Source organism: Myxocyprinus asiaticus, chromosome 22 (assembly GCF_019703515.2).
Source record: "Myxocyprinus asiaticus isolate MX2 ecotype Aquarium Trade chromosome 22, UBuf_Myxa_2, whole genome shotgun sequence".
NCBI classification, from domain to species: domain Eukaryota; kingdom Metazoa; phylum Chordata; class Actinopteri; order Cypriniformes; family Catostomidae; genus Myxocyprinus; species Myxocyprinus asiaticus.
Genome location: NC_059365.1, coordinates 46,132,813 through 46,153,340, shown reverse-complemented (window position 1 = coordinate 46,153,340; position 20,528 = coordinate 46,132,813). Strand labels below are relative to the sequence as shown.

The 20,528-nt window shown below is 38.6% G+C and overlaps 1 protein-coding gene across 2 annotated transcripts in view; it reads left to right on the top strand.

Annotated features, from left to right (window-relative positions):
• Positions 1-19,214, top strand: part of rps6kal (ribosomal protein S6 kinase a, like) — a 101,858-nt gene extending 82,644 nt beyond the window's left edge. Inside the window, exons 22-23 of one of the 2 annotated variants that reach the window (XR_007892586.1) lie at positions 17,794-17,848; positions 18,394-19,214. Coding sequence is in view for 1 of the 2 variants with exons in the window: in XM_051650579.1 (XP_051506539.1) it covers positions 17,794-17,796 (3 nt within the window). In the remaining variant the exon portion in view is untranslated. Of the gene's footprint in view, positions 1-17,793; positions 17,957-18,393 lie in introns of those variants that run through there. The other variant, XM_051650579.1, reaches the window with a different exon arrangement.
• The last annotated feature ends 1,314 nt before the right edge of the window (positions 19,215-20,528 follow it).

The following is a 20,528-nucleotide window of genomic DNA, read 5'->3' as shown; positions in this document are numbered from 1 at the left end:
CAGGAAACAGAAATGACTAGGACTGTGTCTCATTTGGAAAGCTGCGTGCTAAGTAGGACACGTCCTTTGAAGGCTGCAGTATACCGAGCGTACTCTTTTAAACAAGTCTCGTTTAAACGAGACTGCCTTCGTAGGACAAACGGAAACTGAACGTAACATGGTTGCTATGACAGCACTCCACTCTTTAACAAGCGGGAGCGCTTGTAATGAGAAGCTATTGAAAATGTAACATTTTAATTTAATTCTGCTTAAATGAATGAAATGACTTGAATAAAGATTCGTTCATTTTGCTGAAGGAGACTCAAAGATTCAAGTCAGTAAAATGATCCGATCTTTCCATCATTACTGCTGTGTGCATTTTCCATTAGGGCAAAATGACTGGAATAAAACAGCATAATTATCTTTACCACATATGGACACATTTATCCGTGGTTATACTGATTAATCCCATATGTGGCTTCGCTGTAGCGTGACTCGGTGTACTAGAAGTTTAACCCTTAAATGACAATCTAAAGTGTTGTGAATAGTATTAAGTCAGTTTAAATGTTAATTATGCATTGCATATAGCGAAGCCAAAATACAACTTCCACAAATGTGGACGCAGTTAAAGACAGGAAAGGAAACGTTTCTGACCAAATTCCCCTCACAAATGCACTCTGTTTGATCTAATGATATATGTTATAAATGAGCATTTGTTAACCTTACTGTAAAGTATCCACTCCTAATCCTAAAATCATAAAGTAAAACACTTAAGTTTTTGCAACTATTTTTACGTTGCAACCAATGTGAAGAATGTTAGCTGCTCTCTGAAAGTGATTTATTTGGAGACAAGCATGTATGAGAAATGCTTTACACATTGCATTACACATTAAAATACTTTCTCCTCTTCAGATTAATATGCAGAGACATAATGTATATGTACATTAGGTACATATAGGTACATTTTCTCAAAACTGTAAGCACTGTCTTTCTGTAGTGCTATGAAAATTGCTCTGTTTGTTTTGAGCGACCCGCTTAGACCGCCCCATCAACGTTACTCAACCAATGGTGTGAGTTGGGGCGGGACTATCACGTTAACCAATGGGGGAAACAGAAAGCTGTTTTGAAAACAAAATTTATTTTTATAATTCCATTTGGTGGTGCAGAAATTATATACTTCAGCTTTAAGGAAAAATGTTGCTTTTTCTGGTCGCAAAGTATATTAAGATTTAAAATATATATAAAGTGGCAAGGGGGCCTTTTACCCCATACTTGAGTAATAAATTAAGATAAAGGTTATGCAAAATAACTGTCATCATTTTCTGTTCATTTCAGTCACATTTGGAATTTCATCTCATGTACTCTATAAAAAATGAATCTCCACTGTGATCAGATCAGTCAACGTGAGCCCACTTAACATTAATCGTAACAAATCTATTCTTTTTATGGGCCCTTTTAACCTGTAGCGCTTTACTGGTTGTTTAGATCAGTGTTACTATCAGAAATAATTAATAATTATTTCTGTAGTTATTAATTAATATTTAGATTAATCAATTGAATCTAACTCATTAAAACCTCATATGGGGCTCCAGTAAATGTAGTGTGCAAAGTTTAGGAGCAAGTTTGGTTATTAGCAATAATTAATAATTACCAAAGATAATTATTAATTATTAAAATCAATAGAACATTGATGAGAATCAATGTTAGCTTTTTTAATCCTTTAAAATCAACAATTATCAAAGATAATCGTTAATTGTTAACATTGATGAAACATTAATTAAAATTAACAATAGCTTATTGATCATTCAAATTCAACGATCATCAAAGATAATTATCAATTATCAAAAATCAATAGAATATTAATAAGGATTAACATTGACGGGGCACCACCCTGGAATCAGGGACTAATAACCAAATATTAAAACAGTCTCAATATTAGATTGTTTGTTTTCTTAGGAAAATCGACATCCGAAGAATATCGATTTTCGGGAAAAAAAACAATGAATGAAGGTTTGAATCTGAGCACTGACATCCCGTCAGCATGACACAGGTGTATGCAAAACAAACCAAAACACTTCTCTTTGTAATATAAACAAAGTTTATTTATGCAGTAATATCAGTTAATAATTAATACAATGCAGTCAATAAACTTCCGACTTACAACTACAAATTAAACAGTGATATGATTAGATATGGAAATAAAATAATCCTATAACAATAAGGTGTGTGTGTGTCAGTGTGTGTGTGTGTCAGTGTGGTTATTACGAGAGAGAGAGAGAGAGAGAGAAGTGATAGCCCTAAAGCCGATTTCGCGATAGTGGGAGAGAAAGCAGCTCTCAGTTTATCACTCAAAGACGCGGTTTTACGAGTGGGGCTCGTAAAAGTCCCGCGTTATTTGACTCTTTAATGGATGAACTCAGTTGCTGTCTCACCCGCGATGGCGAAATTGCACAACGATCCAATTTGGTTGGACCACAATACAGCAAAACAAATTTGTGATAATTAATACCCTGAGTATTAATAATGAGCGGATATGGCGGTCCGTAAACTGTACAAGCAAAAACCTTGAAACACAAGAATAACACACTATAATATTCTGTCTCTGCCCAGACGTAAACCTCTTACTTGAATCGCATGAGGACACAGGTAGAATGTGTTTTCCTCCGTCCTTTAACTCTGACCCGGTTCCTTGAGGCTCGTGTGATGACGGGAGGCCGTTTCCTCGCTCTGTCGGTGGGCACGGCTGTTGATTCTCAGTGGGCTGGCGGAGAACTCAGAAATGTCGACTTGATTGAAGATGGAAGAGAAATCTTTAATCTCTTCACTTCTGTAGGCAAACGGATGAAGATGCGAATTGCTCGGCGATCTCCTTCGGATCCGTTAGAGTGTTCGGTTGAACACAGAGTAATCTCAACTCGTCCAGCGAGATGGAGATTGTATGGCCACAGTTTCAAGTCGGACGTTACTTCCTTGTGCCACGAGGTTGCACCGGAGCAGCGAAGAGCTGCGTCCACACGCTGCAAACAAAGTCGCTGGAAGCAGAGGTATTTCAACTCCTGATGATGTCATGTTTGAGGGACGTTCTGTTGTGTGCCTCATCCAATAGGAGTTGAGAGTTTGAACCTTTAGTGAGCAAGGCTTCATGGATTTGTAGTATGTTTTGGACTCCCTTTGTTTGATTTTGGCACGATTTTTATCAGTAAGATTTACGACTTGGAAGGTGGGGGCTTGAGTTATGTTTTTACGACTGTATTAGGCCTGCCTTTGTCTTCTATCTGAATACATGAGGCCCAACAAACCCCTGCACAAGGGGGCCTTTCACCCCAAATACCATTCTTTCACTTATTGGACAGTTATTGAAAAACTTATTTAATCATGTTGAACAAATCTGAAAATGACAAATAAGTATTTTGTCTGAAAAGACGTTATAATTTCAGGGATTTTACATTTGTACAGTTTGCAACATTTTAAATATAGTTAAATGCTAGAAATCAACTTTTCGAGATACCAACCTCAAAATTAAACTTTAGGCCATGGCCGGCCCTAGCATTTTGGGGGCCTTATGCAGATTTTCGAAATGTGGTCCCCCTACCTACTGGTACACCTAAGCAAACACACACAACATCAATAAATAAACAAGCTTAAACTGTGTAAATAAACAAGTCAATTTATTCAAAAGTATAAACCTTAAAAATGCTAAACTATCAATTGCAGTTTATTAGCTCAGGTCAGAGGCGAGGCTGCATAAGGGCCAGACTGGCACTGGTCCACCCAGATTGACAGCTGGTCCACCCAATCAAAACTGCCAAAATAAGAGGGGCCTGGGTAGCTCAGTGAGTATTGACGCGACTACCACCCCTGGAGTCACAAGTTTGAATCCAGGGTGTGCTGAGTGACTCCAGCTAGGTCTCCTAAGCAACCAAATTGGCCCGGTTGCTAGGGAGGTTAGAGTCACATGGGGTAACCTCCTCGTGGTCACGATTAAGTGGTTCTCACTCTCAATGGGGTGCGTGATAAATTGTGCGTGGATCGCAGAGTGTATCATAAGCCTCCACATGCTGTGAGTCTCCGCGGTGTCATGCACAGCGAGCCACATGATAAGATTCGCGGATTGACTGTCTCAGAAGCGGAGGCAACTGAGACTTGTCTTCCGCCACCTGGAATGAGGTCAGTAACCGTGCCACCACGAGGACCTAGTAAGTAGTGGAAATTGGGCATTCCAAAATTGGGGAGAAAAGGGGATAAAATGTAACAATATATTTAAAAAAAAAAAAAGTTTTAAATTGCCGCAATATAGTTTGCAAAAACAAACTGCATTCTGTCACATGGAAAATACTGTAGCTCACATCAAGGACAGATTAAGAACCAAGAGGCCCATGGCCCGGTACACCATGGAGGAACCATGCCCAATGAAAAAAAAAATATATACAGTGCATCCGGAAAGTATTCACAGCGCTTCACTTTTTCCACATTTTGTTATGTTACAGCCTTATTCCAAAATGGATTAAATTCATTATTTTCCTCAAAATTCTACAAACAATACCCCATAATGACATCGTGAAAGAAGTTTGTTTGAAATCTTTGCAAATTTATTAAAAATAAAAAACGAAAAAAATCACATGTACATAAGTATTCACAGCCTTTGCCATGACACTCAAAATTGAGCTCAGGTGCATCCTGTTTCTACTGTTCATCCTTGAGATGTTTATACAAATTGATTGGAGTCCAGCTGTGGTAAATTCAGTTGATTGGACATGATTTGGAAAGGCACACACCTGTCTATATAAGGTCCCACAGTTAACAGTGCATGTCAGAGCACAAACCAAGCCATGAAGTCCAAGGAATTGTCTGTAGACATCCAAGACAGGATTGTATCGAGGCACAGATCTGGGGAAGAATACAGAAAAATTTCTGCAGCATTGAAGGTCCCAATGAGCACAGTGGCCTCCATCATCCTTAAATGGAAGAAGTTTGGAACCACCAGGACTCTTCCTAGAGCTGGCCACCTGGCCAAACTGAGCGATCGGTGGAGAAGGGCCTTAGTCAGGGAGGTGACCAAGAACCCGATGGTCACTCTGACAGAGCTCCAACGTTTCTCTGTGGAGAGAGGAGAACCTTCCACAAGAACAACCATCTCTGCAGCACTCCACCAATCAGGCCTGTATGGTAGAGTGGCCAGACGGAAGCCACTCCTCAGTAAAAGGCACATGACAGCCCGCCTGGTGTTTGCCAAAAGGCACCTGAAGGAATCTCAGACCATGAGAAACAAAGATTGAACTCTTTGGCCTGAATAGCAAGTGACATGCCTGGAGGAAACCAGGCACCGCTCATCACCTGGCCAATACCATCCCTACAGTGAAGCATGGTGGTGGCAGCATCATGCTGTGGGGATGAACTGGGAGACTAGTCAGGATCGAGGGAAAGATGAATGCAGCAATATACAGAGACATCTTTGATGAAAACCTGCTCCAGAGCACTCTGGACCTCAGACTGGGGCGAAGATTCATCTTCCAACAGGACAACGACCCTAAGCACACAGCCAAGATAACAAAGGAGTGGCTTCGGGACAACTCTGTGAATGTCCTTGAGTGGCCCAGCCAGAGCCCAGACTTGAACCCGATTGAATATCTCTGGAGAGATCTGAAAATGGCTGTGCACCGACGCTCCCCATCCAACCTGATGGAGCTTGAGAGGTCCTGCAAAGAAGAATGGGAGAAACTGCCCAAAAATAGGTGTGCCAAGCTTGTAGCATCATACTCAAAAAGACTTGAGGCTGTAATTGGTGCCAAAGGTGCTTCAACAAAGTATTGAGCAAAGGCTGTGAATACTTATGTACATGTGATTTGTTTTAAAAAAAAAATTTTTTTTAATAAATTTGCAAAGATTTCAAACAAACTTCTTTCACATTGTCATTATGGGGTATTGTTTGTAGAATTGAGGAAAATAATGAATTTAATCCATTTTGGAATAAGGCTGTAACATAACAAAATTTGGAAAAAGTGAAGCGCTGTGAATACTTTCCGGATGCACTGTACCTGTATATACTAGGCTCTAATAATACTGCATGACAGTAGTTACGTAACTATGTTCACCTTTATGTGCTCTACAGGGCGCTTGGCAGATTTTTCAAATAGAAGAAAACTTTTAAGTAATTATTACAGTGAAAAACATGAGCAATGTCTTACATGGCCAATTATACCAAAATCATACGTTGTTAACAGGCATGTGCATGGATAGTCGGGATTTACTGTTAACAGCTAACTGTTAGATGCGTATGTATCACTATTCGGTTATTCTACATGTAGAGATCTTTAACCCCATCTAAGTCCGATGGTACCCGACAAACCTTTGGGGTTTGTCTTTTGGGCCAGGTTCAGGTCAGTTTTTCAAGCAGATGAGGTAGGGGCTGTTCACACATGTGTCTGCATTGTTTTTCAATTGTTTTTCTATAGAAACATGCACTGGACGGACATCATTGCGCCGCATCGCACTTTTTTTCAGCGTCCCGTGAAGGACTGGCACATTTTTTTAGATACTATGTTAAGTTAAAAAGAACTTACACTACCGTTCAAAAGTTTGGGGTCACTTGCCTGAAATGTCTCTCATGATCTTAAAAACCTTCTGATCTGAAGGCGTATGCTTAAATGTTTGAAATTAGTTTTGTAGACAAAAATATAATTGTGCCAACATATTAATTTATTTAATTACAAAACTAAAATTTTATTTAAAAAAATTAAGTTTTTTAAATGGATGACTTGGACCGAATAATTAAGAAAAGCAGCCACTAAGTGCCCAGCATATAGATGGGAACTCCTTCAGTACTGTTTAAAAAGCATCCCTGGGTGATACCTCAAGAAATTGGTTGAGAAAATGCCAAGAGTACATTTCTGCAAAATTTAGGCAAAGTGTGGCCACTTTGAAGATGCTAAAATATATCATAGTTTTGATTTATTTTGGATTTTTTTTAGTCACAACATAATTCCCATATTTCCATTTCTATTATTCCATAGTTGTGATTACTTTACTATTATTCTAAAATGTGAAAAAAATAAAATAAAGTATGAGTAAGTGACCCAAACTTTTGAACGGTAGTGTATATGATATTTATAAATGCATCTCGAGACACCTGCGTTCTGTTTCACCATTCGTTGCACTGCATCTAGCTTTTTTAGTGCAGGTGTCACAAAGATTCGATATTCTGATGAAGTTCAGGTTGCAAAGAGTTAATGTGACTGTTACACATGATTTCAGATTGTTTTTCACCTGGCAAATTTTATGTGCTTGATAAAAGTTGAGCCAAAGTGATTTTATGATTTTATCATTTGAAGATCTATTGTGCTATATAAGCTCTTAGCTCACTGTGCACTTTATTCCCTGATAATTTGAGTTTGTGTTTTACGCATGCAAGACGATAAGCATTCTATATTCCCATGTTCTGACAAATAACAGAATGACAGTTTGTGAACTCTCACGGTTAACCACAATAAGTTACCGTGCACATAGTTGGGCTATTAAGGCATATTTTGCTTTTTTATAAAACATTTATTGCATGCAGGACTTAAACATGTTAATGTCCTCCATTTTCTGATGCACAAATTCTGTCACTTATATACAGTAACAAATTAATTTAAACCATCAGCTTTGTACACAGAAAGAGTAGACTGCACCTTAACTCTTGTGTTTGGAAGCTTTTTGTGAATCAAAAGCTGTTCTCTGTAGTCCTTCAAATAAACGTGCTCTGCCGAGCTGCTGTAGTCCAGCACGCATTCGGCCGTACAAATGCTATTAAGGCTGACATTTACATGAATTTATATTCAATATGCCAATGATAAAAAAAAAATGGTTTAGAGCTCAAGGCCTATTGGGTTTAGAGGCCCATGGGCAACAGCCCAATCGGCCCTGTGGTTAATCCGTGCCTGGCTCACAAGTAAGATAATCATCATATTCCTGGTTTAAATATACATTTATATGTTTTCGGGTCTGTGCAGCTCAGCACCAAGATCATTTATCCATGTTTATCTCACTTAATTTTTATTTTGTTTTTATTTGTTTACGTGGGAGTCAGGCGTGGCTTGTCTATATTGGCAGGAAGGGCAGAGCCCCACCTAAATATTCATCCACTTGAAAACATAGCTCCATACAATAAACTGCCAATAAAGTAATTTGTTTGCCCGTAAATGTGTTCAAAATGCTGACATATGTATTTAAAAGCAGGCCTAGTATAAGTTTTTATCATATTTTTATTGTCTTTTCTTTTGCAAACTCTAAACAAATTGGCCATTAAAACCTGGTCCTGACAAGCCAGACATAAAAAATTGCTTGGCAATCAAAAGATAAAGGTAGGTGATAAGACGTATTATTGGTATGAAGACAAATTGTATGTCAAAAAGCCTTGGCTCTTGAATCTTTCTGTTTTAAATTTACTGTGATTTAAAACATAATCATCATTATAAAATATTTATTTTTTAGTACTGTGGAAACATGTAAATGACATGTAAATAGCTCTGTTTCTCTCCCTCACCTTCCTGGGGTTCTTCGACAAACTTAACATTATATTTTGATTTTGATCTATAACAGTTAACAAGTTAACATTTTAAGATAAAGCGTTCTCATTTAGAATATTAGAATCAACATTATGTTCTAAGAGTGCTACCTTGTGGTAAATAATGCAGACACCACATATTTCATTTGTGTTTGAAATTATTCTTTTTTTTTTTTTCTTTTTTTTTTACATGATGATTCAAGCCGTTTAACTCATTAGAGTTGAACGGCTTGAATCATGTTAGTAATTTAGGTGTACCAATATATTAAAGAATTATATCTTACAAGTATTGAGAAGTGAAAATGAGGATCCACTCTGCCAGTGCCACTCAGTCACTGTCTGTGAGTTCCTTCAGAAAACAGCACATGGCACACTCAAGCATGTTTACAATTTGTTTAGAATGGACAATGTTGTGTTAGTGCAAACATTTTAAAAATATCTAGTTTTGTGTTTCTAGTATTCAAGTTTTTATGAAACACCAGGGGACCCCCCAAGTTACATTATTTTGCCCTTAACTCTTATGGGGGTCTGGGACTCCCCAACCACACCCCCTCAATTCGAACACTGGCATCCTATTAAAATCATTAAACCAAGCGCTTCTGTTTCATATAGCGTCTTTACATTGCCTTTCTTTGCAAGCTGTGTGTGAGGGAGCGAGAGAGCTTGCTATCTCTTGGCATTTCTCTTTAATTTATGTTTGTTGTTTTGCACTGTGTTTGTTTTAGCACTATTTTCTTTGCATGCAATTTATTCCTAAACCGCCATTGCTTCGATGAGCACCTAAAACTGAAACAGAGAGTGCTCCCAGCAGGAGTAGAGTGATCATGAGAAAAAGGCAATTTTAATGAAAAATGACACAAAACATGCTGCTTTCCACACAAAGAAATATAACAACTATTTCATTATCAATAGCAAAATAATGTAAAATTACTTTTCAAAGTAACATTCCCCAACTCTTTAGGACAGCTGTTAAATTGAACATCCGATTCTAAAATATTTTTCCAGATTTTTTTTTTTCAAATACTTGCCAAGCACCGACTGAAATAAAATTTCAATATGTTATTCACAAGGGCTCAATGAATAAGCATTTGAAGCCCCTAGGTTTTTGCACCACATTTAAGGGTATTTTCTCTCTGTCATGCAGGAAGTCCCAGCTGCAATGTATGTAATGGCCGCAAAATGCATGCTCTGTGGACACTAATTTTTTTATGCAAATTGGACATTATTATGACTTACAAGTCATGTATATATGTTTATTTGTATGCCCTGAGTGATAAACAGGTGTTTTAATCAATAATAGTTATTATAAATATTCATTAAATACATTTAAATGGAATGTCCACAGACAATGTATTTTGCGGCCATTATATACATTGCAGCTGGGATCTTCCTGTATGACAGCAAAAACACAGGAAGTCCCAGCTGCAATGTATGTAATGGCCACCAAATACATGGTCTGTTGACACTAATTTTTTATGCAAATTATACATATTAATGAGTTGTAAGTTACATAAATGTGTTCTACTGAGATGTATAAGTACCCTTAAAGTGGTTACATTCAAAAAGATCATTATATATGTAATATTAAAACTCATATAAGAAAAAGCTCTAAGTCATTCAGGAAGATCCCAGCTGCAATGTATATAATGGCCGCCAAATACATGCTTTATGGACAGTCATTTTTTAAGCAAATTATACAAAAATATGAAATGTTGGTTAGATGAATGGCTCTATGGAGAACACAGAGTGCCATACTCATGGTTTAATCAATCAAGTTTAATGTCAAGACTAATAAAATGTGTACAAGTCAAATGTCCACAAACCATGTATTTTTGACAATAAAAATACATTGTACGAGGTACCATCCAATTCCCAATGTATTTACATTGTCAAAAACACAATACAATTTTTACAAGGTCCATACTCAAAATATTGACAAAAACCATATTTAGGTGACTGTGACTCCCTCTGAACAACATGCACCCTTCAAAACCTCAAAAATCAACTGTCCACCAAACATGTATATTTTTGTATTGCATACATTGCAGGTGGGATCTTCATATCTCAACACTGGGACTATTTAGAGAGCTGAAACCTGCACTCATGTGCTTGTCTTGACCTCCCCTGTTCATGTTTTGAATATCAAGAAAATTGGAGAAAGTCACAATTTTTTTAATTTTTTTTATTTTTGACTTTCTCTGAACTACTTCGTTTTCACCATTGTAAGGGAATGCTAGGGCATGCACAGGACTGCAGATTTCAATTTTCTAAGTGGTCCCAACTCTGAGATATGGAGATCCTACCTGCAATGTATATAATACAAAAATATACATGGTTCGTGGACAGGTTTTGAAGGGTGCATACTGTTCAGGGGGAGTCATTTAGTCACCTTAATATGTTTTTAGTCAATATTTTGATCATGCACCTTATACAAATTTATGTCCATGAACCAGGTATTCAGAAACCATTATATACATTGCACAAGGGACCATCACTTACAGTTAATTGAATTGGTGTCAAAGACATGGTTGGTGGACATCAAGTCCTCGGGACATCAAGTCATACAGGAAGGTCCCAGCTACAATGTATTCAATTGCCTCCAAATACATTCTTTGTGGACAGTCCTGTTTTATGCATGTTATTCATAATTTCGAATTAAAAGTTATGTATATTTTTCATTTGTATGCCCTGAGTGCAAAACAGGTGTTTCAAACAATAATAGTTATTGTAAATAATTAAATTCATTTAAATTAAATGTCCATAAACCTATTATTTGGCAGCCATTAAATACAGTGCATGTGGGATCTTCCTGTGTTTTGGGATGAAGTGGCATAATATACTTTGTAAGTGGACAAATACTCTATTTATGGACAGCCCCTCCCACTCCTGTACACACCCCCGGGGTCTGGGGCCCCTCAGGTATGAAGTGGCATAATATACTTGGTAAGTGGACAAACACTCTATTTATGGACAGCCCCACCCCCTCCCAGACACAGTCCCAGGGTCCGGGGCCCCCAGGGATGAAGTGGCATAATATACTTGGTAAGTGGACAAACACTCTGTTTATGGACAGCCCCGCCCCCTTTCAGACACCCCGTGGTGTCAGCCAATCGGAGCCTGATACTGGGGGGCTCTTCCCCCAAATAGCAGGTAAGGGGACAAATACATGGTCTGTGGAACATTGGGGGGTGTTCCTTAACCCACCTATGTATCCAGCTGCAATGTATATGAATGGAGAAAGCACCCATTGCTATACATCTGTTGTGGGACATGGTGTCGTCTCCCTGTGGGTGATGGCTGAACTACTTTTCAGGGGGGCCATTTTCGATGGCTCCTAGCATGGCCACCATGGGGCACAGCTGCTCGGGGACTCCTCTCATCATCTCTGGCAGACCCCCAGAAGTAGCCTATAGTTTTTCCCAAATCTGCTCATTTCCAGCAGAAGTTTTTGCATTTGATTTTCTCAAAATAATAATAAAAAAGCCCTCTGACGTGACTGGCTGGACATTTTTCTTCTGATATAAGCTCTATTATTAAGATTTCATAATGTAGTATAGGCATCGGTAAATCACGTTCAGACAAGACAATGGGAAGGGAGGATACTTGGCTACTGGACTTGGCTTGGCTGCTGGATCCGACTTGGCTGCTGGATTTGACTTGGCTGCTGGACATGTCGAGATGACTTGACTAGACCAGGTGGCTCGACTAGAAGAGGCTTGGCTAGGCATATCAGCTTGACTGGGTGTGTTGGTACAACTAGGCGTGATGACTTGGGTTGGTATGATGGTGTGGTAGTTACATTTGATGTAGCTGTTTGACTAAGTGTAGCGGCTTGGCTTGACATGGTGGCTTGACTTGACTGGACGACTTGACATTGCAGCTTGACTAGGTGTGTCGGTTAGACTAGGCTTGATGGCTTGGCTAGACTTGGCTGCTTGACTTGGTTTGGTGGCTTGACTTGGCTTAACAGTTTGAAAAGATTAAATGACTTGGCGTGGCAGTTTGACTTGGCATGGTGGCTTGATTTAGTGTGATGGTTTGGCTTGGTGAAATGGCTTGGCTTGACTTGGTGGCTTGACTGGACTTGGCGGCTGGATTAGGTGTGATGGTTTGAACTGGTGAGAAGACTTGACTGGGTGTGACAGAGACAATTTGACTTGAAGTGATGACTTGACGATGACATGACTTGATGTGTCAGTTTGACTTGGCGTGGTGGCTTGATTTGGTGTGATGGTTGGGCTTGGTGGCTTGACTTGGCTTGACAGTGTTGTGGAGCATGGAAAACTTTTCTTCCCTCTCTGTAAGAAAACTCCGAAGTCAGGAGTTCCAGGTGTCAAAGGTTAGAGTTTATTGAGCAAACCAACAAACCCGAGATGTCAGCTGAGATCTGACTCTCTTGGTCAAAACCCTCCTTTTTTATACAGTTTGTTAACTAGCATTACCTCATGTGAACTTCCTCTTAATATTTTTTGTATCCAATGGATTCTGTTTCCCATCATTATTTCACAGAGCCTCTGACCTCTTTTTAATGGTGGAAACCTGGCTTTTAATCCAAGAAAAAATAACATTTTAAATTCATTTATCATGAAAGTATACTTTCCAAGTAAATAATACATCACAATCAGTATAATACAGTTACTTTGATTATTGGTTGTGTTAATCTTTAGATTTGCTGTGCTTCCCAGAGTTTTCTTGTATCATTGTATCATTGTCTCTGCTACAGCTGAGTGCACAATGTGTTTGTTGCAGCATAAGCACTTTTAGTTACCTCATATGTCCTCTCCTATGTCACACAAAGTCCACACTTTTAGTAACCTCATATGCCCTCTCATGGGTCACACAAAGTCCAGGCTATTCTATATTAGTACTTTTCTATGTTTGATATATAAAAATCTACTATATACCCTCATTTGAGACTTATAAAAAGTCTCACCTTCTATCACCTTTTCCCAGAGTGCAACCTCACAAGTCAGTCTCCATATCTTTCAAGTGACCAATATAAGTCACACATTCCTCTAACAATGCCTGCTCTTATGGAACCACTCCAGAGGAGCAATAAGACCAAACATCTCCCTCCACATTTGACTAGAAGGAAGTAAAAGATCTCATCACTCCCTAGCTAAGTTCTTTTCTGGAGGGTATCAGTAATCAAATTCTTGTATAAAGCATGTGCATGCAAAGGTGGCCTTGCATTATGTAGAGTACATCAGTGATTAGACTTATTTCAGTAGGTTAACATACTATAGTGATTAGACGATATCAGTAGATCATTCAGCGTATGATACGTCCCACGGTGCCAGAGGAACTCACAGGCATTTCCGGTAGCCTGGAGTGCTATCTGGTGGTGTTGGAACAGACAGCGTGTTTTTAAACCACCAGTAGATTCTTGCTCTTGCTGCTAAGCACTGAGATGCTCGTCAGTCCTGTCTTTGTGATGTTTAAGTCTCTGGACCTCCAGTGGCACTTTCAGTATTTTATAATTTTATAAATACACATTCTATAGTAATTTACTTGGTAATTAGTACCTTCAAAGATGATTTGAACAATAAATGATATGTTTAAAAATGTATAAAGTACATATAGTGCAGATAATCATAGTACACCTTCTATCATTTTTAATTCTGGTTACATTACCTAGTTACATTACCTCATAACATGGATAATGATCTGCTTCAGACCTTCATAATTCCCTTTCATTGAATAAACAACAAACATCATTTATAAGAAAATAATCACTTCAGGAAAGGATATATGCCAAAATAATAAACACAATACCCTCTAACTTCCTTCCTACTCTATCCATTCTAAAGCACTACCTAATTTTATTACAAAAGAAAATACAATGAGTATACTGACTCCCTTGCTATCCAAAATCAAGAGAAAATTGAAAATACAAAACAAAAGGCTCCCCTTCCCTACCATTCTTGTATACTTCCAGGGTTTTTCTAGAATTCGTCCAACTCATTCAGACCAGGGCCTATGGTACATATGGTGGCCCAAATATCAATTCCAGATGGCTTTACAGTCACATTGATCATCTGTTTGACTGCAGCTCTTGCCAGCATTGATCTGAGAAGAGGCACAACACAACAAAACAACAACACAAAAATAACAATAGCTATGGCTATTATTACTCCCGCTTTAGTAAGCCATTCTCCCCAGGATCCAAATGGGTTGTCAAACCAATTTCTAACCATGCCATTTTACTTGTAGGTTCTAGTTGTTCTCCTAAGGCCTTCAATGCATCATCAATGTAATTAATGAATCTTTGCTGATTGTAGTAAATGTAATTAATCCATTCTGTATTCTTATTAACCGGTATCCATACAAATATAGACTCAAAGCTTGATTTTATTTCATCTCTGGCCTTAAATTCTTGTGGTGTTCCTCTTGGTTGACCAATTGCATCTAAATAAACATTAGGGTCTGGTTTGTATGCTCTCTTTACTCTGCGTTTGTTTGGGACAATTTTTCTTGGTTCAGTCTGGGTTTCAGATTCTTGGGGGTCCCGTGTAAACATGGTTACTTCTTGTGCTAGTCTCAATCTAGTGCATATTCCTTTCCAATTTTTAGGTAATATAGCTCTCAACCATCTTCCTCCGCAAATCCAAAAGTAATCTGCTATGGCTGCTGTTTGTTCCTCATATATTTTTATTACAGGGGAGACTAGAGTTTGGTTCTAACAATTTATAAGGCAGTTTCCCATGAGTTTGCCCAAACACCTTGTAGCTTCTATTTGAGATGGTATGCCAAATCTTGGAATGACCTCTCTGGTCAAAAAGTTTATCACAGTTTGAGCTCCCTGGTCTGCTGATGGTACTGCCTCTACCCATCTGCTGAATCTGTCTATTATCACCAACATGTATCTTTTTCCTCTTATTGATTTTGCCATGTCCACATAGTCTGTTACCAGATGTTTAGATGGTCCTTCTGGGACTGGTATGTGACCTATTGGTGTCGATGTACCCTTTCTGACATTGTTTTGAGCACAAATTTCTCATTCAGCCAAAAATTCATCTACCATGGCCTGTAGATATGGGGACCAATATCTCTGTCTTTTTATTTTCCTAATTATCTCTCCCCTTGTGCAATGGTCAAACCCATGCGCATCTGAGATTAGAATAGTAAGGAGTGCCGTTGGTGCAATCATATGACCCTCATGAGATCACCATATGCCATTGACGTGCTCACACCTCTGTGTTGCCATATGGTATGTTCATAAGGGCCAGCTTGCTGCTGCATTCATGCAATGTCATCTAATTGTGGTTGAGGCTGAAGCAAAACTGATACAGTTGGCATCCTGAAGCCTTTTTGGCATGTAAGTCTGCAGCATTATTTCCCTGAATAACAAAATCATTGCCTTTTTTATGTGCTTGACATTTGATGATAGCCAATTTCTTTGGATGCATCATGGCTGAAATGAGCTTGATTATTTGGTCACCATGCTTAATAGGTGTCCCATCAGTCTTTTTGAAACCTCTTTTTTTCAAGACTGCTCCAACTAAATGGCATACTCCATGTGCATATGCGGAATCTGTATAAATATTAACAGTTTGATTTTTTGCTAAGAGACAAGCCTCAGTCAATGCTTTCAATTCAGCCAATTGTGCTGAGCATGGCTGCTCACAATGCTGCATCACAATTGGAACAAAATTGTTGTCATTTCTTTTGACAGCAGCATACCCGGCATGATTTCCTATATGGTCTCTAAAGCATGACCCAACCACAAAATAATCTGCTTCAGCATCTATGATTGGTGTTGATTCTAGATCTGGTCTTAAACGAGTAAAAGCTAGAGAGTCTATTATGCATTCATGATGTGTTCCCTTCCCTTCTAGAGGAATTAAATTGGCTGTATTTATTGTTGTACATTGTTTTATGGAAATGTCTGGGTAAGTTAACAGTGTTGAATATGTCAAACACCTGGCTTGTGTTAAAACAAATCTACCTTGCTCTAATAACTCTGTTATTTTGTGATGTGTATAAATTATCACTGGATAGCCCATTGTCACAGTGGAAGCTTTGTCATATGCAAAATATACTGCTGCAAGTCCTTGATAGCATGGCAGGAAGCCTTGTGCTACATTGTCCAACTTGGTGCTATAAGAAGCTATTGGTTGCTTTTTTCTTCCACTACAGGTCTCCTGCATTAAGACTGCTGATGCATATCCGTCTCTTCTATTTGCTACATATAAATGGAATGGTTTAGTACAGTCTTGGATTGCTAACGCTGGAGCTGTCTGAAGCTCTTTTTTTTCAGTGATTCGAAGGCTATCGAAGCTTGAATAATCTGTATCCCATATTATTCAAGCTCGGAGATTTTGATGCCCTGTCTGTTTCATCAGTGTTCTTAAGGGAGCATAGTCTTAATAGCACAGTTTTCTATCCAATCAGCACTAAAACCTGTCATGCCCAAAAAGGTCATCACTTGTCTCACTGTTTGTGGTTGGGGTGATTTGCTTATACCTTCCAATTGGCTTGGTGACATAGCTCTAGTTTTATGCACAATGATTCGTCCTAAGTACTCTACCTGTGGTAGGCAGTATTGCAGTTTCTCTTTTGAGACCTTGTGGCCCCCTTGTGGCTAATTTAGTGAGCACTTTAATAGGGTCTTGGTGACATTGCTCTAATGTTGTTGAACAAATCAGCAGATCATCTACATATTGTATCAATGTGCTATCCAATCTAAAATCTTCCAAATCAGCTTTCAAAACTTGATTGAACACACGTGGTGAATGTTTAAATCCCTGGGGCATTCTGGTGTATGTATATTGTTAGGTGAATGCAAAAAGGTGTCTGCTTTCCTCTGCTAAAGGATGCTGAAAAAAGCAGAGCACAAGTCAATAACAGTAAAATAATTGGCAGCAGGAGGAACATTAGTCAACAGCGTATGTGGATTTGGAACTTCTGCAGGCCAGTCTCCCGTTACCTCATTAACTGCTCTCAAATCATGCACTAAGCGGCATTTTGATTTATCTGCCTTAGCAACTGGCAATATGGGTGTGTTGCAATGACTTGCTGTTTCAATTAACACCCCTGCCTTATTCAGTCCCTCAATTGTTTTTTGAATTCCTTCTACAACATCCTGTTTTAAAGGATATTGTTTTTTCTTGGTAGTTTTACTCCTGGTTTAAATTTAATTCTAATTGGATTAGCAGATTTTACTAAGCCTACGTCTGTATCATGTTGAGACCACAGATCAGCAGGCATATGTTTTTCCATTTCTAACATTAGTTCAACTGTTTTTGAATCTAATTTTTCTTTTTCTTTAGTAGTCACCACCAGCCTTGGAATGCCTCCCACAGCAGTGTAACACAGAATTTTTAGGTATGTTTTATCTGCTAATTCAAAGATTAAAGGATTTTCTGTGGCTTCCCACTTTTTCTTTTCCGCTCTTTTCATCATTGGTCCTAGATCTTTTGCCTGACTTCCCTTACTCACGTATAAGGTCATAGGGAGGTGGTGTCTCTGTTTTTTCACTTTTATCATCTACTGGTCTTTTTGCCTGTCTCTCAGCTTTTATTAATTTTATTCCATGATTTTTAAACAACTGCAATACTTCTTGTTCTTTTTCTCTCTTATTTTGCTCTTTTTTTTTTTCTTTTTTGGCTTTGTGATTTTTGATCAATGCTTCCATTTCTCTACACATAGCCACATCAAATGCTCCCTCTGCTTGCCATTTTGTGTTTAAGCTCTTTATTCTTTTTTCCCATTTTTTAGACAGCTTCCTTATTGTATCTTTACATATTGGATACATTGAGCACATCTGCTCTACTGGTGTTGATGTCATTGTTGCTTAACTTTTATTATCACAGTGTACATTATATTTCAATGTACCTCTCTAACCCCAATTCATATCTATCCTTAACTAGTCTTCACCAGGCTGGTCAGACGACGATCACTAAAAGTATCCGACCCCTGACTTCCCCTGGGCTTTTGCTGGGTTGAGGACTTGTCACAGTTTCTAAAGTATTTTATCGGTCTTTCTCAGATATTTCAGAATAGCATTTATTTGTTTTCTGTTTAATGGTTTTACAGGCACTTCCTCTGCTCCTAACCAATGTGAATTGTTCTGCATCCAGATAATGTCTCCTCCTGTTTCCCAAGGTCTCTCACTGTCTGTATCACATCAACTAATTTTCCCTTGACACAGAAAGGCCTTACACAGAGAGAAACTGCAAGCTTAGCTGTTTTCCATAGTTTCAGACTGCATCAGAGTAAATCAGAGTATTAAATCAATAAAAGATATGTAACACATCATTCATCTCCTCCTACATATCTTCATTGGAGGAATCAATTTCCTCCCAGTTTGGACTTTCTGTCCATCCAGGGTAATTGTCATTGTATTGCATTAGACCATTCACATTGATCAGTGTCATCTGTTTCGTTATAGCTCGGATCAAGAATGATTTGATCAGTGGTAACACACAACAGAATATTATTCCTCCTACAAGAATTGTTGTTTCAATCATTATACCAATTTTAGCCAACCATGCACCCCTATTTCTTAAACAATTCCATTTAGATTGTATAAAGAAACAAGACAAGCAATCTTAATCTTTAGTCACCACCATGTTTTTTTTTTCCATTCTTCATTACTATTAAAATGTACATGAGTTCAATAAAAGCATAAGTAAAAGTAATAAATCATATTCCAATCTAAATTATCATACAAACATTCCCAGGTTTGTTTCATACTTCTTTAATAAGTCAGGCACTTCTTTGTCTGCAATGGCTCTCAAAACTTTACCCCCAAAACAATCTATAAATATTCTTCTACACAGGGTATGATTCCTTGATGGCACAGTGACAGAATGCTTGGTATTCAACACTGTGATAAGTTATTTTAGTGTTGGGCCTCATGTATTCAGATAGAAGACAAAGGCAGGCCTAACAGTCATAAAAACATTCCTCAAGCCCCCTCCTTCTAAGTCGTAAATTTTACTGATAAAAATCGCGCCAAAATCAAACAAAGGGAGTCCAAAACAGACTACAAATCCATGAAGCCTTGCTCACTAAAGGATCGAGCACTCAACTCCTATTGGATGAGGCACACAACAGAACGTCCCTCAAACATGACATCATCAGGACTTCAAATAATTCTGAAATGCTTCCAAAGTTGCTTCCAGCGACTTAGTTCACCAAATACGGACGTAGCTTTTTGCTGCTCTCCGGTGTAGCCTCGTGGCATAAGGAAGTAATGTCCAACTTGAAACTGTAGCCATACAATCTCCATCTCGCTGGACGAGCTGAGATTACTCTGTGTTCAACCGAACACTCTAACGGATCCGAAGGAGACCGCCGAGCAATTCGCATCTTCATCCGTTGGCCTACAGAAGTGAAGAGATTAAAGATTTCTCTTCCATCTTCAATCAAGTCGACATTTCTGAGTTCTTCGCCAGCCCGCCGATAATCAACAGCCGTACCACCCGCCGACAATCAACAGCCGTACCGCCCGTCGACAGCGCGAGAAAACGGCCTTCCGTCATCACCCGAGCCTCAAGGAACCGGGTCAAAGTTAAAGGACGGAGGAAAACGCATTCTACCTGTGTCCTCATGCGATTCAAGTAAGAGGTTACGTCTGGGCAGAGATAGAATATTATAGCGTGTTATTCTTGTGTTTCAAGGTTTTTGCTTGTATAGTTTACGGACCGCCATGTCCGCTCATTATTAATACTCAGGGTATTAATTATCACAAATTTGTTTTGCTGTATTGTGGTCCAACCAGATTGGACTGTTGTGCATTTTCGCCATCGCGGGTGAGACAGCAACTGAGTTCATCCATTAAAGAGTCAAATAACAAGGGACTTTTATGAGCCCCGCTCGTAAAACCGCGTCTCTGAGTGATGAACACGGCTGCTTTATCTCCAGCTATCGTGAAATCAGCTTTCGGGCTGTCACTTAATAATCTCTCTCTCTCTCTCTCTCACTAACCACACTGACACACACACACCTTATGTGTTATAGGATTATTTTTATTTCCATATCTAATCATATCACTGTTTAG